This window comes from Mangifera indica, chromosome 8 (genome assembly GCF_011075055.1).
Source record: "Mangifera indica cultivar Alphonso chromosome 8, CATAS_Mindica_2.1, whole genome shotgun sequence".
In the NCBI taxonomy this organism is placed as follows: Eukaryota; Viridiplantae; Streptophyta; class Magnoliopsida; order Sapindales; family Anacardiaceae; genus Mangifera; species Mangifera indica.
The window spans coordinates 7,499,131-7,517,079 of record NC_058144.1 but is presented as its reverse complement, the minus strand read 5'-3'; the positions used below and the strand labels follow the sequence as shown (position 1 = coordinate 7,517,079).

The window sequence follows — 17,949 nt, the reverse complement described above, 5'->3', positions numbered from 1 at the left end:
TGTACAACCTCCAATCTCCACCATCAACTAGTCATTGCCTTTGCGATAGTGCCACTTGCCTTGCACCTTGGTTGCCTATGCGCCAGTCTTCCTCTAGATCGCATAGTAGCATCTTTGCCCTCGTGTCCACATTTGTGCCTCCATCTATGTGCATTCAGCAGTGCTTTGGCATGCCGCCTTCCGGCCTTCACATCTTTTTCAATCCACCATTTTGTAGGTTTATGCAAATATGATCTCCCATCTCTTCGTGTAACAATTTTCGTTAATGAAAGTAAATGATGGATGATCAAATGAACTTTTTAAGGTGGGAAATAGTCACCGGGCCTTGTTTTTTTAGAAGAAATTTTATCTGAAAAAGTTTGATAGAGTAACATGTTATTTTTCGATTTAATATATTTGAAAAAAAGGTGTACCCGCAGGCATTGAATCAATCTAATATATAATTTGTCCGACAGATCTGATTATTTCTGGTAAAAATCTTGTCATCAATCAACGCAGACTTTGCCATCTGTCACCATTTTTTGGATCCCAGCTTTCAGTCTTCAGCAAACACTTATAACATTGTCTGATTGGGCCAACAAAGTCTACACAAATTGCACCTTGCCTTGCATTTTTTGTAAAAAGGTTACACTTGTTGGCGGTCAAACTAGCAAACCAGAGTCCTACGACGCTGCCTATACCAGGAGCTCCATCGGTTATCAATACAACACATTCTACCAGGGCACAATCTAAAAAAAGTCAGTGATTGGGGAGGAAGCAGAGCAATGCTGCCTTCTCTCAATTTAATTAGGGGCAAGGAAAGTTTTCCAAAGGGCAAAAGAAATTCACTCATTCTAGAGTTATGGCCTGTCACTGTTCAACTACCACTGCTTTTCTTAGACCGAATCAAGAAGTTCACAGCTCATCACAGGAAAACATAGGTACAAAACAAACGGTGCAGAGAATATGCAGACTTCTACAAAAATTTAGATACATAAACATTAAGTGTAAGAAATAAAAGAATTTCGCCTACAAAATCTTTGAGCAAGTTAGGAAGAAAGCTCATCATAGCCCAAGCTGCTTTTATTCTCCATACAGACTGGTTTAGTAGAGGATTCAAAAATTCGGCAAAGAAATTAGCAACTAAATAATATGATGCCTCATCACAGAGTGATCACGGATTCAGAAGCAGCCTCTTCACGCAAGTAATGCACGAGTCTCCGAATTAGTTGTCAGGGGAAGCTTCTTTAGCAGGTGATCTGGGTGTTTTTCCTGCTGCAGCTGCATCTTTAGTGGGTGATGAAGCAGGCACATTCCTAGCTTGATCAGTTCGTGTACTATTTTTCTCGTTCTTAGCATCCTTTTCATCCTTAGCATTTTTTGCATCTTTTCCGTCCTTTGCACCCTTGCCATCTTTGGCAGTTTTTGGCGGGGGAGGCATCATATGAGATGGTGGTTTATGTTTCAGCTTCATAAACGATTGCCTCATCCTAGTAAGGTCAGTCGGTTTCCCAGGTTTTGGACCCTGAATGACCACGATTGAAGGCTTCTTGTCAGGATCTTTCCTCCCTCTTTTCTTCTCAATATTAGGAACCTCGTTAGGGATGAGCTCCGCTATTGCTTTCCAGTAATGTTGGTCAGCTTCTTTGTGAAACTTTTCTTGGTTCGACAAGTAGAGCTACACAAATATAGAAATTCCTTCATCCAAACCACAGATACTGCAAAAGGATCCTAAAATCACCAAAACAAGATCCAATTAGACAAATTTTTTGAAGTTTTACCTTCTCTCTTTCTCTATTACGAGTCTTGTTAGTTTCCATGTTGAGCTTCCTTTTCTCATAGAAAGCTCGTTTATACTCTTCAGCCTCTTCAATAATTTGGTTCCGCATCTCTTTCTCTCTTTTCTCCTTTTCCTCAAGATGAATGGCATTTTGACTGCACCATTTGAAATCAAGGTTTCACAATCTGCAGATATTTGATGCCCATATAGCCAGGCTAAAGAAGAGTAAAACATAATTTCTGAGTAAACGTCTGTCAAAATTAATCAGCGTAAGATCTCAGATCGATACCCAAAACAATATTCAATATTATATTGTCTTTTGTCTTGACGACCTCCTAACCAGCCATGTAAACTGAATAAAGTTTTAGTAATGGACATAAAAGCAGACACAACCATCAAATAATGCATGCAAAATGTGACGGTCTCACATTCAAGAGTATCAATATACACCACGCTCAAAACATCATAAGGAAAGACAGAGTACTGGAGAAACTAACCGGCGCCACTCGCGGAGAGCGAAGCCTTCCTCGGCCATCATCTCGGGGGGAGGCAAAATGGGCTCATCAGAAACGAAAATATTATCATGATCATGATGACCAGCCGCATCAACACCACTGTCATTGGCAGTGACATGGGCGGACTCAAACGGATCATTCACACCGGTGGATTCAAATGGATGGTTACCATTAGCCGACTCGAAAAAATCAGCCTCATGTGTGGTATCAAAGTGTGACACGCTGTCGGAAGAAGCAGCAGCAGGAGGAGAGTCGTAGGATTGAGAGGAGAGGATGTTGCCGTCGACGTCGTCATGGAAATCCAATGATGTGTGTGGTTGGCCATCACTGTTTAGTGTGTCATATGACTCCATTTCCATTAGGTTTGTGGTTGTTTGGATCTCACTGTATCTGAGTTTGAGTTTATGTATGGAGGAGATCCTTTTGTTCGGATCGAAAACGAAAATACGGATAAAAAGTCTTCGCTTTGAAACCTTGGAAGTTAATTTTAATTAATATTTACTTAGAAAACTATACTACCAAAAAAGATTAATTTTCCAGTGTCACCGCGGGGATAGCTCAGTTGGGAGAGCGTCAGACTGAAGATCTGAAGGTCGCGTGTTCGATCCACGCTCACCGCATTTTTCGAAATTACTTTTTTAACCTTTTTATTATTATTTTCCTTTTCCTCAGGCCTGACACGTTTAATAAAGCTGCTTAAATTGGTCATTTAAAAATCCCGCCACGTACACAATTTTTCCACGTGTAAATAGCTTCTCCAACAAAGAGTTCAACCTTGCTTAAAAAAGGAGACAAAGAGTTCAACCATTCCTAACATTCTCTCTACTGATAATTTCTTTGAGCTCGCTAAGAGATGTCTGATCGATTCTTTCCAAATGTAATGCCAGATTTTGCTGAAGAAACAACTGAGCAAAAAAATGAGACAACTGGGGATTCTCTCTTGGGGCTTCTTTCAATGTCATACCCTTCTCTTTCTCAAAGATTCAAACGAGCTGCTCTTGACCTCAAAGAAACGGTAGCCCCCCTTTCTTTCTTTTTTTTTTTTTTTCTGTATTATTGGGTTCTTTTTGGATGCCGATCAACTGTTTGTGGAATTGTTTTGTTTTGTTTCCAGATTGTGATAGAGACGTGGGGTTTAACCGGACAACACGTTCGTGACTTTAGTCTTTATAGCGGTGCTCTTGGTACGGCTTTCTTGCTTTTCAAAGCCTATCATGTTGATAAAAATCAGAATGATCTTGGTCTTTGCTTAGAGATTGTTAAAGCTTGTGACTCCTCTTCTTCAGCTTCTCGGTATTCTTTTCATCTCTGATTTTTTGTTTTTAATTTAAATGTTGTGCAAATAGGGCGTATAGAGTGTTTTCATACTAGATAACTTCAACCTAGATGTTACTATTACTTATTTGTTATATTGTCATTGATAGGGATGTGACTTTTATTTGTGGGCGTGCTGGTGTTTGTGCCCTCGGTGCTGTGGCAGCTAAATATGCTGGCAACGAGCAGTTGCTCAACTATTATTTGACTCAATTCAGAGGGGTAAATTCGTGTGTTTACTCAATTTTCAATGTTATTGTGTCATTAAAGTTGATTTATTTATTTACTTTGTTTTTAGTTCTTGATGTTAAACTTAAGGATAATTTGAACGATCAAACAGATTAAGCTGTCCCGGAATGTCCCTAATGAGTTATTGTATGGAAGAGTCGGATACTTATGGTCTTGTTTGTTCTTGAACAAACATATCGGTGATGGGACTGTTCCTTCTACAACCACTGTAAGACTCACATTTACCTGATCAGTTATAGGTTCATGGGCTTTATGGTTTTCTGTTTTTTAACTATGCGGTAATGTTTGTTTAGCGTGCCATTATAGATGAGATTTTTAAGGATGGAAGAAAATTGGCCAAAAGAGGAGGACCCCCATTAATGTACGAATGGTATGGAACAAGGTATTGGGGTGCTGCACATGGTTTAGCTGGTATCATGCATGTTTTAATGGACTTTGTATTGAAGCCAGATGAGGCTGAGGAAGTCAAGGCCACACTTAAATATGTAATTAAGAACCGTTTTCTCAGTGGGAACTACCCTGTGAGTGAAGAAGACAGGGAGATGGATGTTCTTGTGCACTGGTGTCATGGTGCTCCTGGTGTTGGCCTCACACTTGTGAAGGCAGCAAAGGTATATGTTTATCAGAATTCACAGAACTGTTTTTTATTAATGCAGAATGGTTGATTTTTGGCTTGTGTGTGTGACATGATGTGCAGTCTGTTCTACTTCAGAAAATTTAGCCTCTATAGCAAGCTCAAGTTATTCTGAATTCTGATGCCTGTTTTGTTTATAATATCTAGAATTGTTTTGGAAAATAACCTTAGTTTTGGGCTTAATAAACTTGAAGTAATTCATTAGTTTATATAGATTTCAAATGTAATCTTTCTTTCTTGTGGTTATCTCAGACTTTCCACATTAATTAGTTGAACTCAACCCTTTTGTGAATTATATAGAGGTTCAATTAAAATTTTCTGTTTTTTTTTTTCCGGCCTGCTCTTTTGGTAATTTTAGGGTGAGTTCAAGAAAAATTTTCTGTGTTTTTTTCAGCCTGCTCTTTCTGTAGTTTTTTTCTTAAATTTTTTGCAAAACATGTCGAAATTTCAGGTTTTTGAGGATAAAGAATTTCTTGAAGCAGCTGAGGATGCAGCGGAGGTGGTGTGGAAGCGTGGCCTGCTAAAGAGAGTTGGGATATGCCATGGAATTAGTGGGAATGCATATATGTTTCTGTCACTCTATCACCTGACAGGAAACTTGGAGTTCTTATATAGAGCTAAAGCATTTGCTTGCTTTCTTCTTGATGGAGCTCACCAACTTATAGCAAAAAGAGAGATGCATGGAGGTGATAACCCTCACTCCCTATTTGAAGGGCTTGGAGGTATGGCCTATCTTTTTCTGGACATGTTAGAACCTCCTGAGGCTCGGTTCCCAGCTTATGAACTCTGAAGTTTCAAACAACTGAAAGAGCATAGTCAATAATTTGAGGGAGATTGTTGTATAGTACCAGAACTCATGTTAGTGGTTTTTTGAGGCATGCCATTGGCATTAATCACGGCCACGCTTACACTGATGGATTGATTTGTTAACAATGCTTGGATGTTCTAAACTATATTTTCAATGTACATATATATAAATTGAAACCCAGAATTATTAAAACCAGAAGTAGAGAAACATGTTTCTAGCTCAGATTAGCTGATTACACCATTATTCAGACAAGTTTATCCAACATTTTGGGCCTACCCATGTAGGATTTATTCTTTCCAAATAGGACACTTAAAACACTTGGGCAATCTTCAGGTGCTACATTTGTTAAGGAAGGTAATGATGAGGTGATTCACTTGCTCTGGAAGCTGTTCTTGAATGAAATGGTTTCCCTCTTCGCTGAAGATGATCTCCAAGTTAGGCATGAAATTCTTCACCTGCCCGGACCGTATGAAGTCCTCTAACCCTGGGAACTTGAGAACATAATCCTTCTCACCCATAATCAACAAAGATGGACAGTTGATTTTGGGATCAGTAGTAATGCATTCTTCTCCAAAAGTCCTGCATATGCAGTGGCAACGCAACCTGTTTACTACAATAATATGACACCTTGTAGTAAGTGGCTTAAATTTGGGGTTTATCAGGTTACCTGTAGGGAACCGTCAATGCAGTACGGAAACCTGATTTTTCATATAAAGAAGCATAAACAGAGAGATCTTTCTCGGTCAACCAGGGTGGCAGAGGAGTCGATGGGTCAACCAAGTCCAAGGTCTCCTGATCATCAGCAGCTACTTGCAGCTCACTTCCTGAGAAATGAGTGTAAATCCTTCTTATCACCGTCTTCACATCAAATCGGCCAAAATCCGCTTCAGCTCGGCCGGGCACCTAAATGGAGCAATGGGATAAGCTGTCACCGGACATTGTTCTTAAAGAAAAGATGATATCTTTATTTTGTCGTCTTGATTGCAAAGAAGGGATTACCTGCCATCTTTTTACGTAGAACCCATTTGGAAGGTTATCAAGCATCTGAACAACAGATGGTCCAGGTACCATGAAAGGGATGCCTAGTGTTACAACTCCAGCCACTCTTTCAGGATGGAGTGCGGCTAGAATGAATACCGGCAGAGCTCCAAAGTCCTTCCCAACAAGCAGAGCCTGGTTTATTGATTTTAGAAATACAGGCACTATTAGGATTTGCCTTTGGATTATCATATTTCACATATGAAAATTTGCTGGGGAAAAAAGTCTAATGTGGTGCAAGATCACAGAACAACTAGCCCTCAGCGATCTCTGACAAAAATATACATTATATGGATCTAGATTTTTCTTAAAAACGAAACTTTATTTACTGATATATATATATATCTGTCAAGCGTTTGTAACCTATTAACTCTTTTTTATTGTATGCTTTCCTTTTGTTCATAAATTTGACATTAAAACTTCTGACTAAATAACAGAAATTCAATTAAGAAATAAGTGAAAGAAAAGATAAAATGAGTGGATGATTTTGTTCCTTTATAATAAATTTTATTAATTATTTCTATCCACCATTTAAATAGAATATCATTACTCATTTTTACTAAGAAGCTAAAAGTGAAAAAACCTTTGAAAGTGGGGAGGTAACAAATAAGCTAAAGAAATGGAAATATCTTTCAAAACGAGAGTAACTAAACAAGAACAAGAGGTATTTACGAAAAAAGAATTTGAACATGCTATAAGAAATGACATTTCACTTGAATAAAATATTGTCCATACACGTGGTTAGCCAGACAAATGATGGACTTGGGCACTTGACTCAATCTGGCCACGTTAACTTATTGATTAATGTAAGGCCAAACGACTATTTCCCACCCAAGGTATGCTGTAATGACGAGTTTCCACCCTTTAACTATGGAAACACCAAACACCCACCCATGGCCGGTTAGATTTAACCAAACCCTAACGGTGACAAGGGTAAAATTGTCATTTTCTCTAGAATATTAAAAATAAACTAAAATAGAATATATTTTGCCCCCCTAAACTTTAAAAACTAAAATTCCCCCCCCAGCCTAAGTTTTCAAAAATCGCAGTTTCACCCTCCCGAAGCATTGCCGACGGTCTCCGGCTCCACTGCCGACGGTCTCTCCCTCCCGAAGCATCCTCACCTTCCAGAGAACTCTTTCCTCCCATTTGGACTTCCAATCGGAGTTGGAGAAGCTGTGGAAGACGAAGAACTTCGTCGGGGAAGACGAAGTTCTTCGTCTTCCCAGTCGTCGTCGTCGTCTGGGAAGACGACGTCTTCCCAGAAGAAGACGAGACGACTCGTCGTCCTCTGGGAAGATGAGTCGTCTTCATCTGGGAAGACAATCGTCTTCCCAGACGACGAAGACGAGATCGATCGATCTCGTCTTCGTCGTCTGGGAAGACGATTTCTCTTCCCAGACGGCTTATCTCTGCGTCGGATACGTTGAGGTCGAGTTGAGAGGCGCCGTCGGTGGAAGAGAAACCGTCGGGAGGGGAAGACGGCCGGTGATGGCGCCGGAGAAAGCGACGGAAAAGGGTTTGGAAATTGGAAGGGTTTGGAAATAAACCCTAGGGGGGGAAATGCAATATTTTCAAACTTAGCTTAGGGAAAAAATGTTAGTTTTTAAACTTTTAGGGGGGGAAATGCAATTAAATTTACCACCGTTAGGGTTTGGTTAAATCTAACCGGCCATGGGTGGGTGTTTGGTGTTTCCATAGTTAAAGGGTGGAAACTCGTCATTACAGCATACCTTGGGTGGGAAATAGTCGTTTGGCCTTAATGTAATTATATAATTAAAAATTTATTAATATATTTGTATCAACGGTCAACACAAGCCAGATGAGTCCAATCCAGAATATAGTCGTATGAGTTTGAAACGAGGACAAAGCAGATACCTTATTGATGGTGAAATAGTCGAGAAGGGCAACAACATCTTGAACAAGGTCCATATACGTTGTTTTCTCGGGCACAGCTGAGTGGTCGGACAGTCCATAGCCCCTGAAATCGATCGAAATGGCTCGGTAGCCAGCGTTTGCAACAGCAATCATCTGGAACCTCCAGGAATACCAGATCTCTGGGAATCCATGCAAGAACACCACCACCTTAGGACCTGAATGAAACACACAATCCAATCATTTTTTTTTCAGCAACCAAATTAATATAATTTCTATGGCTTACTTTCTTATATATAGGTTACCTGTTCCAACTTCAGCAACGTGAAGCTTTACTCCTCTAACTTCAACATGAGTGTGTTGGATTTTTTCCATATCTGTGAACAGAGACAGTGAGATGCAGTGAGGAAAGACAGCTGGAGTGTGACTTCTGGGGAGGCTTGAGTTAGATGAGCTTTAACTTTATAAGCTAGCCTAAAGATTACTATTATGACGGCCATAGTAATTATTGGGCTTTGTAGCCCATAACCCGTTTACATCTTAAAGTAGGTTTAATTTAAGATAAAGATTTCAATTGGGTCAAACTAATCCAAAATCTGAGAAAAAGCCTGACACGTAAAACCTGCCTGTTACAATAGTGAACCTCATCTCCTTATTTAATCTCTAAAGTTTTATGATGATAAATCTTGAATCAATCATACGTAAATAATTATTGTGTGGAAGCGTGGCCTGCCAAAGAGAGTTGGGATATGCCATGGAATTAGTGGGAATGCATATATGCTCCTCTCACTCTATCAACTGACAGGAAAGTTGGAGTGCTTATATAGAGCTGAAGCATTTGCTTGCTTTCTTCTTGATAAAGCTCACCAACTTATAGCAAAAAGAGAGATGCATGGAGGTGATAACCCTCACTCCCTATTTGAAGGACTTGGAGGTAACCCCCTGAGTCTTGGTTCCCGGCTTATGAACTCTAAAGTTTCAAACAACTAAAAGAGCACAATCAATAATTTGAGGGAGATTGTAGTGTTGTACTAGAATTGATGTTGGTGGTTATTGAGGCATGCCATTGGCATTAATCACGTCCACGCTTACACTGTTGGATTGATTTGATAACAATGCTTGGATGGCCTAAACTACTTGGGATACTTAATCAATGGTATGTTCAGTATAAAGAGGTTCTCTAATTGTTGATCTTACTCCAATGTCCACTATACTTTCAATGTCCATGCATATAAAATGAAACCCAGAATTATTAAAACCAGAAGTAGAGAAACATGTTTCTTGCTCGGACGAGTCTATCCAACATTTCGGGCCTACACATGTGGCATTTATTCTTTCCGAATAAGACACTCAAAACACTTGGGCAATCTTCAGGTGCTACATTTGTTAAGGAAGGTAATGATGAGGTGATTTACTTGCTCTGGAAGTTTCTCTTGAATGAATTGGTTTCCCTCTTCACTGAAGACGACCTCCAAGTTAGGCATGAAATGCTTCACCTGTCCGGACAGTATGTAATCTTCCATCCCTGGGAACTTGAGAGCATAATCCTTCTCACCCATGATCAACAAAGATGGACAGTTGATTTTGGGATCAGTAATGATGCATTCTTCTCCAAAGGTCCTGTATATGCAGTGGCGAAGCAGACTGTTTACTACAATAATATGACACCTCGAAGAGACTGGCTTAAAAATGGGATTTATCAGGTTACCTGCAGGGCATCGCCAATGCAGTACGGAAACCTGAATTTTCATATAAAGAAGCACAAACGGAAAGATCTTCCTCGGTGAACCAGGGTGTCAGAGAAGTCGATGGTTCAACCAAGCCCAAGGTCTCCTGATCATCAGCAGCTACTTGAATCTCACTTCCTGAGAAGTGAGTGTAAATATTTCTTATCACCGTCTTCACGTCAAATCGGCCGAAATGTCCTTCAGCTCGCCCAGGTACCTGAATTGAACAACGCAATAACCTGTCACTATATAATATCTTGATGTCGTAGTCTTGATTGCAAATAAGAGATTACCTGCCATCTTTTTATGTAGAAGCCGTTCGGAAGGTTATCCAGCATCTGGACAACAGATAATGTTCCAGGTAGCATGAAAGGAATGCCTAGTGTTGCAACTCCGTCCACTCTTTCAGGGTGGAGTACGGCTAGAATGAATACCGGCAGAGCTCCAAAGTCCTTCCCAACAAGCACAATCTGGTTTATTGATTTTAGAAATTCAGGCACTACCAGGATTTGCCTCTCGATTATCATATTTCACATAAGAAAATTTGCCGGGGAAAAAGTCTGTCCAGTGCAAGGCCATCATAGATCTCTAACAAAATATGTATTACTGTACTGATATCTGTTTGTCAAACTTTTGTAACCTATAAACTCTTCATTTATTGTGTGCTTTCCTTTTTTGTTCATAAATTTGACATCGATTTTCTGACTAGATAGCAGAAATTCAATTAAATTTCTGGGGCTCAGCTGAGTGATAAGAGAGTCCATAGCCCCTGAAATCGATCGAAATGGCTCGGTAGCCAGCGTTTGCAACAGCAATCATCTGAAACCTCAATGTATACCAGATTTCTGGGAATCCATGCAAGAACACCGCCACCTTAGGGCCTGAAAGAAACGCACAATAAAATCATTTTTTATCAGCAACCAAATTAATATAATTTCTATTGCTTGCTTCTTATATATTTGTTACCTGTTCCAACTTCAGCAACGTGAAGCATTGCTCCCCTAACTTCAACATGAGTTTGTTGGATTTTTTCCATATCTCTGAACAGAGAGAGAGAGAGAGATGAAGTGGGAAATGATAGCTAGAGTGTGACTTCTGGGGAGGTTTAAATTATATGAGCATTACTTTTATAAGCTGGAAGAAAGGTTACTTTATACCCTTGTTTTTAATCAATTCAAGAAGGTTATATTAAAAATATTTTACAAGTGTAATAGTATTTTAATATTTTAATTAATTTTTATAATAATTTATAATTAATAATTTTTTATATTTAATAATAAAATATTAGTTGAACCATACGAACTTTAAAGTCATCATAAGGTAATAAAATCTGTTTTTTATTTTTTTTTTAAATCACAGTTGTGAATCAGATAAAGGAATGTCAAATAAAAAGGTGAGATCTGAGATCATGTTTGCCGATTTCGTCTAAGCTAGAACTTTTCATTTTCTATTTGTTAAATAAATAGCTCCATCAGGGCTGTAAAATTCAGTGAACATGGAATGGTTTTCTTACGGCAACCCAGTCACTGAATCATAAGAAATGGAACATTTGTGCTCATTAAAGGAACCTTCGCAAGTCCCATGAGTCATTGTTTCTGCACAAGCTGCTCAACATCCTTGCCACCGGTCAAGCTCATTTTTAAATAGCAACTCAATTTGCTCCAATGATTTTCCTTGTGTTTCTGGAATGCATTTGTAGACGAAGAGAATGGAAAGAGCTGAAACAGCTGAAAGGATAAAGAATGTTCGCCCACTGTAATTTTCTGAGGGACAGAAAGGAAGGACATAGGTACCAAGCCACTACTCACTCTATTACCCACTGCTCCAAGTGCAGCTGCTCGAGCACGCAGACGTAAAGGGAAATTTTCATGACTCCGAAGCCAATTCCGAGTCAAGAATCTTCCTATCATCAGCATTTGGAATGAAGAAACAACTGTAATCACACCTGCACCTATCTGAAAGATCACAGCAGTCTCCCACCTGCTAAACTACCAAAAAGTAAGACGATGCTCAAGATTCCAACAAGAATTTCCTGCTGCGCCTCAGTTATCTTTAAATCTCTCTGAATGAATATGATTGCGCCATTCATGACACCTACATCTGCAGAATACATTCTATAGTTACTCTACAAAATTGCAACAGGGGAAAAAACAGAAAGTCAAAAATAACAAATCTACTGCTACCCCCCGCAGATGAGAAAGAGCTTACCATATCCAAGCAGAACGTTATTGAGAGATGCAAAAACAGCACAAGCAAGAACGTATTTTCTGGTAGTATGTCTCCTATCTTGATGAAGTTGAATATTATCATCATCAAACTTTGTAGGCTCAGAATCCATTCTCTTGTACTTGTTCTTCCTTCCCCCTTCTCCACTACCATTCTCTTGGACACCCACCAATCCCATCTCTCTGTTACTCTGCCTGATTTTCAGACACAATACAGAGAACACATAACACAACCAGAAGGCTTTTTTGGCTTGCTTAGACCTGAAAGAGAGAGAGGGGAAGTCTTTAGCAAGTGGGGGTATTAGAATTCTATGATATCTCATACGTAAAATTTTTTTTATATATATTTGAAGGTATATGATACGGTATTTAACAATATACAGACAATGTCACCCTCTTGTCCTGTTTGATGAACCTCTTTCAATATTAAGGTCAGGCTTACTTAAAACTTTATTTTAATAATAATTCATGAATTTTATTTATTTGTTGTTGATTGTTTCATGCAATAATTATTTGCAACTCTAGTTGTTCAGAGTTAAATTATATTATTAAAAAGGCCAAATGACGTGTCCCACCCAAGATATGGCACAAATTCAATTTTTTATCAATTAATTATTGAAAATTTATATATTTATATGTCTATTAAATTTCATTATTATTATTAAGATTAAAATTATTATTAATAAAAATATTTAAAAAAATTATAAATTCATCATATTTTCCTGTTAAGTTTAAAAACTAATAATTTATCTTATATTTTTCCACCCAAAGTTTGAAAAACTTACATTCTCCTCTAGGGTTTTTATAGCAACTATCGACGACCAGAGACAATGGGAATAGCGACGTTCTTTCTCCCTCTTGGCTTCTTTCTCAATAACAGTCAATTTTTAATCAGTATCAATCATTCTCTCTTTTCACCGGCCAATGCATAAGAGATTGAGATTTGGGTCTCTTCATAGCACAACAAAGCAATGAAGAGACCGAAATCTCTTCATCACATGATAGCGCCATAAAGAGACCAAAATTTCTTTATGTGCTGACTAGTGGGGGAAGAGGATGATTGATGTTGGTAAAAAATGAATTGCTGCTAAGAGAGAAGTTGAAAGAGAGAGAGAACACTGTTATCATCGTCGTCTTCGATCGCTGGCAGTTACTTCAAAAACCTTAGGAGAAATATAAATTTTTCAAATTTTGATTTGGAGACTTTGTTTATTTTTAAACTTGAGAATAAAAATATAATAAATTTTTAGTTTTTAAAATATTTTTATTAAATAATAATTTTATCTCTTATAATATTAATAAAATTTGATAGAAAAGTAAATATTTGGATTTCAATAGTTAATAGATGAGAAACTGGGTTTACGTTACACCGTGAGTGGGAAACAGTGGTTTGGCCCTATTAAAAATGAGATCTATTTATCTATTATTAGGGTGTCTTAGAAAATTTTTGGACCCAATTTAAAATCTCGATTCTACGCAGTCTCAGACATGCGAAATGAAGCGGGCCTTGAACATTTGGATCCAGGCCCATCAGGATTCACGGCTGAACCATCAACCTTCCTTCGCCGGCTTGGTTTTTCTCTATAATATCTATCAACAGTAAGAACCTCGAATCAACCATTTTAATGAACTCGTTTGATTTTTGATTGTTGCTTCTGAATCAATAATGGTATTCATCACAACGCCCGATTCAAGAACAATCTTTCTCAACCTAAACCCTAACACCACCACTCTTTACTCCCTCAAACAAACCCTTCAACACCAAACACGCATCCCAATCTCTGTTCAACATTTCTTAACTTCCTCCAACAATTCCACTTATGGCGATTCTACCCTTCTTTCTCGGCTGGGTATCACCCGTTACTCAACCCTGACCCTCCACGCTCCTCTTCTTGGTGGTGTCGGTGGGACCACCCCTGCCGCTCCTCCGCCTCCACCAAGCAAGCCTCGCCTTGATTTCCTCAATTCGAAGCCGCCTCCCAATTATGTTGCTGGGTTGGGACGTGGAGCTACCGGATTCACCACCCGGTCTGATATTGGGCCGGCCCGGGCGGCTCCTGATCTCCCTGACCGGTCCGCCACTACAATCGGCGGTGCAGCTAGTTCGGCTGGAGCAGGGAGAGGGCGTGGGAAACCAGGAGAGGACGAAGAAGATGACGAGGGAGATGATAAAGGGTATGATGAGAATCAAAAGTTCGACGAATTTGAAGGAAATGATGTGGGTTTGTTTGCGAATTCTGAGTATGATGAAGATGATAAAGAAGCTGATGCTGTTTGGGAATCTATTGATAAAAGAATGGATTCGCGACGAAAAGATAGGAGAGAAGCTAGGTTGAAGCAAGAGATTGAAAAGTATCGTGCTTCTAATCCTAAAATCACAGAGCAGTTCGCTGATTTGAAGAGGAAATTGTATTCATTGTCAGCTGATGAGTGGGATAGTATCCCTGAAATCGGAGATTATTCATTGAGAAACAAGAAGAAACGGTTTGAAAGTTTCGTGCCTGTACCTGATACATTGTTAGAGAAAGCTAGACAAGAGCAAGAGCATGTGACTGCTTTGGACCCCAAGAGTAGAGCAGCTGGTGGCACGGAAACTCCTTGGGGTCAGACCCCTGTTACTGACTTGACGGCAGTTGGTGAAGGGAGAGGAACAGTTTTGTCATTGAAATTGGACCGTTTGTCTGATTCTGTTTCGGGGTTGACTGTGGTGGATCCGAAAGGGTACTTGACTGATTTAAAGAGCATGAAGATAACCAGTGATGCAGAAATCTCAGATATTAAGAAGGCTAGATTGTTGTTGAAGAGTGTAATTCAAACAAACCCAAAGCATCCACCTGGTTGGATTGCAGCTGCCAGATTGGAAGAAGTGGCTGGGAAGATTGCTGCCGCCAGACATTTGATTCAAAGAGGTTGTGAGGAGTGTCCAAAAAATGAAGATGTTTGGCTAGAAGCTTGTAGGCTTGCAAATCCTGAGGAGGCCAAGGCTGTAATTGCACAAGGTGTAAAGATGATTCCTAATTCTGTTAAGTTGTGGTTACAGGCTGCAAAATTGGAGCATGATGATGTTAATAAGAGTAGAGTTTTGAGAAAAGGATTGGAGAATATACCTGATTCGGTTAGGTTGTGGAAGGCTGTTGTGGAGTTAGCAAATGAGGAAGATGCTAGATTGTTGTTGCATCGGGCGGTTGAGTGTTGTCCTTTACATGTTGAATTGTGGTTAGCCTTAGCCAGGTTGGAAACTTATGTTAATGCCAGAAAAGTGCTTAATAGGGCTAGGGAGAAGTTGCCTAAAGAACCAGCAATCTGGATAACTGCTGCTAAGTTGGAGGAAGCCAATGGCAATACTACTATGGTGGGGAAGCTTATTGAGAGGGGAGTAAGGGCATTGCAAAGAGAAGGGTTTGTTATTGACCGAGAATCGTGGATGAAAGAGGCTGAGGCTGCTGAGAGAGCAGGGTCTGTGGTGACTTGTCAAGCAATTATTAAGAATACAATTGGAATTGGTGTGGAAGAAGAGGATAGGAAAAGGACTTGGGTGGCAGATGCTGAAGAGTGTAAGAAAAGAGGGTCTATTGAGACTGCCAGAGCCATTTATGCACATGCCCTTACTGTGTTTTTGACTAAGAAGAGTATTTGGCTTAAGGCAGCTCAGCTTGAGAAAAGCCATGGGACCAGGGAAAGTCTTGATGCTTTACTTAGAAAAGCTGTTACTTATTGCCCGCAGGCTGAGGTTCTTTGGCTTATGGGTGCGAAAGAGAAGTGGCTTGCTGGGGATGTGCCTGCGGCACGAGCTATTCTTCAAGAAGCTTATGCAGCTATACCTAATTCAGAGGAGATTTGGCTTGCAGCATTTAAGCTTGAATTTGAGAACCATGAGCCTGAAAGAGCAAGAATGCTGCTTGCTAAGGCAAGAGATATGGGTGGCACAGAAAGAGTTTGGATGAAATCTGCTATTGTTGAAAGAGAATTGGGGAACAACGCTGAGGAGAGGAGGTTGCTTAATGAAGGATTGAAACAATTTCCATCTTTCTTTAAGTTGTGGTTGATGATGGGGCAGCTAGAGGAGCGACTTGGTCAGTCAGAACAAGCCAAAGAAGCTTATGAGTCAGGTCTAAAGCACTGTCCTAATTGTATTCCTCTGTGGCTTTCACTTGCTAATCTGGAGGAGAAAATGAATGGGTTGGGTAAAGCACGGGCTGTGCTCACAATGGCTAGGAAGAAGAATCCTCACAATCCAGAACTTTGGCTTGCTGCAGTTCGAGCTGAATCTAGGCATGGAAACAAGAGGGAAGCTGATATATTGATGGCAAAGGCATTGCAGGAGTGTCCCAATAGTGGCATATTGTGGGCTGCATCAATTGAGATGGTTTCCCGTCCTCAACGGAAAACCAAGAGTACTGATGCGCTGAAGAAGTGTGATCATGATCCTCATGTTATTGCTGCTGTCGCGAAGCTGTTTTGGCATGATAGGAAGGCTGATAAAGCTAGGAACTGGCTCAACAGGGCAGTTACTCTTGCTCCAGATATTGGGGATTTCTGGGCATTATACTACAAGTTTGAATTGCAGCATGGAACTGAAGACACCCAGAAGGATGTTTTGAAAAGATGCATTGCTGCTGAACCAAAGCATGGCGAGAAATGGCAAGCAATTTCCAAGGCCGTGGAGAATTCTCACCAGCCAATTGAAGCAATCTTGAAGAAAGTAGTTGTTGCACTTGGGAAGGAAGAGAATGCTGCAGAAAATAGTAGACACTAGTGCCTTGTAAGAAGGTAGTTTTGCAAATGTTTGCTAGCAGAGATTGATTTTTCCTATCCTTTATTCTTGAAGTGTTTTAATTTTTCATTTGAATTCGGTACTATAGTCATCTATTGGGCAACTGCTAGAAATTAATGAATGTAATGAGCATTAGTTTGCATTATCTGGTAGTGGAATTCAATGTATCATGTTTACCCTTAAATTATCAATGACATACTTATGTCTGGACTTGATTCTTACTTGGTGGTTTTTTAATCATAATAATCTCTCTTTATGTCAGAAGGACAAATGTTTGTATTTGATAGTTCCAGTGTTTGGGACTAGACTAGAATAATGCATTGCAGTTATTAGATCCTGTATGGTCAATGTTGTTTCAACCCCCCGAAGTTAAAAGTTCAGATATTCAGTTTTGGGCTTAAGTTCTAGTACGGATAAGTAAACTATTTATTGTTGACTAGTTACATATGAGGATTTCGTTTGCCAATCCGGTTTTGAATATTGGGTTTCTTAGATTTGTGTGTCCAACTGCGATCTCGCAAAATGGGTTTCACTCCTAGACTATTGTAGAAAAACTTTGGGTTGGGTTCTGGGTCAGAAGAGAAGGCCTGCTCAATTGATGCAAAGCTTTCTCAAATGAATGCCACAAACTATCCGCCATGTATGTCTCAATTAATTATCCTGGCAGCCAGGTTAGGTTTGTGCCACTGCTGAATTAAGGTGGATAATACTTGACCCAACACGAACCTCCATCCTTCCAAGTCCCCAAAATTTAGTAACATGTATGCTGGACTTGGGAAGGGTGCCACAATTAGCTCATTTGTTTGTTGGGTTGAGTAATCTATCTCTTCTACCTTCTCACAAATTGCCCAACTATCTGGTCCTCCTTCCTATCAATAGCGTTTTATGCTTCTTAATTAATGGTTTCCTGAACCCAGGCTTTAATGATATTTGTTCTTTTAACTAAACTTTCTTAGTTTTATTTCTTGTTTACTAATTGTGCTTCAACTCTCGATTTACTCTATGCACAATTTTCTCTAATCTAGTTTGTA

General features: G+C 39.6%; 4 protein-coding genes, 1 non-coding gene and 1 pseudogene across 5 annotated transcripts; 3 read left to right on the top strand and 3 right to left on the bottom strand.

Annotated features, from left to right (window-relative positions):
- Positions 1-921: 921 nt before the first annotated feature.
- Positions 922-2,720, bottom strand: LOC123222669 (clathrin light chain 1). The gene is made up of 3 exons (XM_044645564.1): positions 2,257-2,720; positions 1,761-1,914; positions 922-1,657 (listed from the first exon to the last, which is right to left on the bottom strand). The coding sequence occupies exons 1-3, from the start codon at positions 2,631-2,633 to the stop codon at positions 1,205-1,207; spliced, it is 984 nt and encodes a 327-aa protein (XP_044501499.1). The 5' UTR covers positions 2,634-2,720; the 3' UTR covers positions 922-1,204.
- A 101-nt stretch (positions 2,721-2,821) lies between these two features.
- Positions 2,822-2,894, top strand: TRNAF-GAA. Its single transcript has one exon. It is a non-coding gene; the product is annotated as a tRNA-Phe (tRNA).
- A 164-nt stretch (positions 2,895-3,058) lies between these two features.
- LOC123224089 (lanC-like protein GCL2) lies at positions 3,059-5,488 on the top strand. The gene is made up of 6 exons (XM_044647618.1): positions 3,059-3,289; positions 3,389-3,567; positions 3,699-3,810; positions 3,929-4,045; positions 4,131-4,448; positions 4,923-5,488. Exons 1-6 carry the CDS (start codon positions 3,128-3,130, stop codon positions 5,259-5,261), a joined length of 1,227 nt encoding a protein of 408 aa, XP_044503553.1. The 5' UTR covers positions 3,059-3,127; the 3' UTR covers positions 5,262-5,488.
- Positions 5,446-8,651, bottom strand: LOC123224090 (bifunctional epoxide hydrolase 2-like). Its single transcript, XM_044647619.1, has 5 exons — positions 8,498-8,651; positions 8,196-8,410; positions 6,279-6,452; positions 5,947-6,182; positions 5,446-5,858 (listed from the first exon to the last, which is right to left on the bottom strand). The coding sequence occupies exons 1-5, from the start codon at positions 8,565-8,567 to the stop codon at positions 5,609-5,611; spliced, it is 945 nt and encodes a 314-aa protein (XP_044503554.1). The 5' UTR covers positions 8,568-8,651; the 3' UTR covers positions 5,446-5,608.
- Positions 8,652-9,509: 858 nt separating this feature from the next.
- Positions 9,510-10,955, bottom strand: LOC123224092 (annotated as a pseudogene).
- A 2,683-nt stretch (positions 10,956-13,638) lies between these two features.
- LOC123223589 (protein STABILIZED1-like) lies at positions 13,639-17,139 on the top strand. Its single transcript, XM_044646824.1, has one exon. It carries the CDS (start codon positions 13,811-13,813, stop codon positions 16,898-16,900), a length of 3,090 nt encoding a protein of 1,029 aa, XP_044502759.1. The 5' UTR covers positions 13,639-13,810; the 3' UTR covers positions 16,901-17,139.
- Positions 17,140-17,949: the final 810 nt, after the last annotated feature.